At 40.9% G+C, this 4,039-nt stretch overlaps 1 protein-coding gene across 1 annotated transcript in view; it reads right to left on the reverse strand.

Annotated features, from left to right (window-relative positions):
• SRGAP3 (SLIT-ROBO Rho GTPase activating protein 3) overlaps window positions 1-4,039 on the reverse strand; it is a 123,537-nt gene that overhangs the window by 32,001 nt on the left and 87,497 nt on the right. Inside the window, 2 exon segments of the mRNA XM_025050863.1 lie at window position 1; window positions 3-57. The exon segment at window position 1 is cut by the window's left edge and continues 61 nt beyond it. Coding sequence (XP_024906631.1) covers window position 1; window positions 3-57 — 56 coding nt within the window.

Consider the following 4,039-nt stretch of genomic DNA (forward strand, 5'->3'; position numbering starts at 1 on the left):
CACCAGCGACTGAATTGATATCTCGTTCATTTTGATCATCCACAAGGGGGTCTTCACCTGTGAGGAAACAGGGGATGTTGATTCTGCTTGTTAAGGAGGCAGGGAACATGCAGATGGCTGAAGAGATGACCTGACCCAGCCTGAACTGGAGGAGAAGCAGATGGGACAGCCTGCCAAACACAGCAAGTTTAGAGTTCTCCCTACAATTGATTTTGAAAATGTTCAAATCTACAGAAATATTATAAAAATACAATAATGAACTCTCATCACCCATCACTTACACTTCTCAACTTATACTCATCTTGTTATATCTGCTTTTTCTCCACAGAGATTTATTATTGCTCAATTATTTGAGAGTATTTTGCAGACATCACGTCACTGTTAAATACTTCAACATATTCTAAGCATAAGGATATTCTTCTACATAACTACATAACATTACTACATCTAAGAAAATTAACAATAGTTCCAAAACACCATCTTGTATACAGCCCACATTCAAACATTTCCAGCTGTCTCATGTCTTTAATTGATTTTTTTCAAAAGCTAAGATCTAATCAACATTAACACAATTCACTTGGTTACGTTTCTTTTGTCTTTTGAATGTAAAATAGACCTTAATATATTTTAAAGGTTTTCTTAACCTTCATTTATTTTGTATACTTAATTTTTCTTACAGTGAAAATCTTGTAAATAACATTAATAATGAATATAGTTATGTATCCACTTCATAATATACATTAAATAGTTTCAGAATTTTAATATCATTATTACCACTAACAATAAAGTTACTATATATAAAGTTACTATATAAAGTTACTATGTAAGATTTCTTTACAGGGCTTTCATTTTGTTTTTTTGGTTCTCAGACTGTTTCCCACTAAAGATGTATGGTCGGAAGACAGAGAATAGATTAGTGGTTGCTGAGAGCTGGGGAATGGGGTAGAAGAGATGTAGGGAGTGACTACAAATGGGTACAAGGTTCTTTTTGGGGATGACGAAAAATTTCTGAAATTAGATTATGGCGATGATTACATGACTCTATAAATATGCTAAAAACCACTGAATTGTACACTTTAAGAATGGGCGAACCTTATGGTATGTAACTCAAAAAGCCTGGGAAAAATGTATGACCAGAGCACATGTTCAGAAGTTATCCTCTGTGTGGTTAGCAATCTGATACACGGCTTATTTGTTTATATTTATATTCAATTTTAGGGACTGATTTTTTAAAAGAGATCTTTTTAAAAAAAAAAAAATGAAGTTTTGAAAATATAAAGCATTTACATGGTCCAAAAGTCAAAACCAGATAGAAAATTGCATGGAGAGAGGCCATTTATTTATCCTTCTCCCCTCTGCATCTTACCGTTTTAACAATTTTCATTAGTTTCTGGTTTGTCCTGCTGTGTGTCTTTCTGCAAAAATATGCTTATTTACATATACATAAAATGTAAGTAGCATACTACCCTACTACATAAACTTGTTTCTTCTCTTAACAATAAATCTGAGAAATCTCTCCACATCAGTTCATAGAGATCTTCCTCATTTTTAAAAATGGCTACAAAGTACTCTTATTTCATGGATAAACCATAATTTCATCAGCCAATCTCCCATGGATTGACATTGGTTTTCATCCTAATATTTTGCTGTTATAACTATTATCATAACCAATAACCTCGTACATGTGGTTTTGTATTTGTGGCGGCATGTCTCTGTGGTAAGTTCCTAGAAGTGGGTCTGCTGGGTCAAAGAGTAAGTACATATGTAATTTCATCAGACATAGCCAAATTCTCCTGCACTGAGGCTGCACCATTTTATACTCCTACCGGCAACACAGGAGAATGCTTCTTTCCTACAGCCCTGCCCATGGAATGCTATCAACCTTTTGAATTTTTGCCAGTTGAACAGGGAAGAATGATCTCTCAGGAGAGCAGCACTTTACAATTTAATCAGGAGCTGCTGAGTAGTTCACCGCAGGGGGAGTGTCTATGGGAGAGGTGAGAGGAAGCAGGGAACAATCTGCACCTCCTTGAAGGTGCTGAGAGAAGTCTGCACGCTGGGCTTCTCCACCTTCTAACACAGCCCAGAGCACTTTAAGACTGTCAAGCAATGAAGAGTTGAACTAGAAATTCATACTCACTCTCTTTACTCTGCCTCCATAGGAAGAGAAAGTATGCCACTGCCAGGGCCTCTTCTGGCCCCAACATATTATAGTGAAAATCAGAGAAAGGCCCCCCTTCCTTCTTGAACTAGGGCTTGTGGAATACAGAGCAAGAGCCAGAGTCACCTCTCATCTGCCCTCCTGGCTGAGCAACCTTGTGCAGAGCATGACCCGAATGACTATATGTGGCAACTTAGACCCTAGTGTTCCATAGGTCAACATTTCAGATGTCCTCATGGGAAAAGAGAGAATGCTTCTCCCACAAGACTTTCTCATGAGACAGGAAGAGAGAAATCACTGAAAAATCATTGCCTAGGCTGATATAGCACATTTGCACACGTGATCTCTCATTAATCCTCACAACAGCATTGCATGGCCCCAAGGGAGGCAGGGTTTAAACACCACCATTCTCTCCTGTGAGAGAGCCGAAGCCCCAACAGAAACAACTTGCACATATTCACATAGTCAATCAGACACCAGCAGCTCCAAGACCTCATGATGCTTGGGAGATATTCCTTCTACCTTTTCAATTCTGTCTGCCTATCTGCATGCACCCTATCTCCCTCCCTCTCTCCTATCCTCCCTCTCTCCCTCCCTCCTTCACTCCCTTTCTTCTTTCTTTCCTTCCTTCCTTCCTTCCTTCCTTCCCCTCCCTCCATCCCTTCCTTTTCCTTTACAGTAGAATCCCAACTTTTTTTTTCTTTTCCAAGAAAACAATTCCTGTGGACACTCAACATTACAGAACAAGGCTATCTTAGTTGAATTGGGGAGAGAGGTCCAAGCCCTACCTCCTCAGCCTCCCTCTCTATCCCAGTGGCAGCCCTTGAGGCACCTCTGAAGGACCATAAGAGTTTGAAAACTGCACTATATTAATCTGTTTCCCTATTATTACTGTGCATTACTCTTGTGGTCTCATGATGCAAAAGTTCATGGATTTTTTTTCCTTCATGTTAGCTCCCCTTGTTAAGCATGATTAACATTCTGACTTTATACCTTTCAGCCTTCCTCTTCTCCCCTGAAGGAACTCAGAAAAGGGGGCATCCAAACATATTTTTCCTCCTAGCCCAGGCCTTTGGCTTTCTGTAAGACTAGTCAACTTTGGCTCCAGAAATCAATGGAATTCCAGAGCTCAAGATAAGCAGGATGGTTTATGTGAACGGCAGTTTTTCTAGGAAGAGTATTGGAGATAAAATTCCAGGCAAGTTGGAGAGAAAGCTGTGTTCACACTTTGCCAGCCAGTGTCCTGGGGGAGCTAGAAATGTTACCAAACAGCCCTGCCTGCAGCTTACTCTCAGCCAGGTCACCTGCGCATTGCCGAAGACTTTGAGGCAGGGCTGTGTCCAGGGAAGTGTGTGAACACACAATGTGCACTTAAGGCTCCAGAGGAATGTACTGCTGGATTGGGGCATGGCAGGAAATATGTATGTGGTCTCTCTCACAAGGGCAGTGCTCTGTGGCCACAGATGCACGCAAGCCCCTCTGAGGCTCCTTAACATGACAGCCCCTCCCAGTGCCTCCTGGTCCCATCCTTCCTTCCAGGGCAGGAAATAGTCTCAGAAGGGCCAGGTTAAATGTAGAATGTGTCAGACCCTAAAAACCATGACTTCAGCCCCAAATCCTATTCGATCTGTGTAGAGAGAAAGGGCCAGAGGGTCCCTTTCCAGCCTCCACACAGGAGAGAATATTGGCGGCTCCCTCATCTTGACTTACAAAAAGGATGTGACCTGAGAGATAACAGCGAGCCACAGCTCTCTCCGAGGCATGGTCACTAAGTCCTACCTTTTTCTGATGTTTTCTCTTTAATTTTGCCAGATTACAGGAATATCTCAAAACTTGAGCAGTGAGTTTAAGATTTATTGACAGCAAAAAATAAGGATA

The sequence above is a fragment of the Pteropus alecto genome, unplaced genomic scaffold, assembly GCF_000325575.1.
Source record: "Pteropus alecto unplaced genomic scaffold, ASM32557v1 scaffold75, whole genome shotgun sequence".
In the NCBI taxonomy this organism is placed as follows: Eukaryota; Metazoa; Chordata; class Mammalia; order Chiroptera; family Pteropodidae; genus Pteropus; species Pteropus alecto.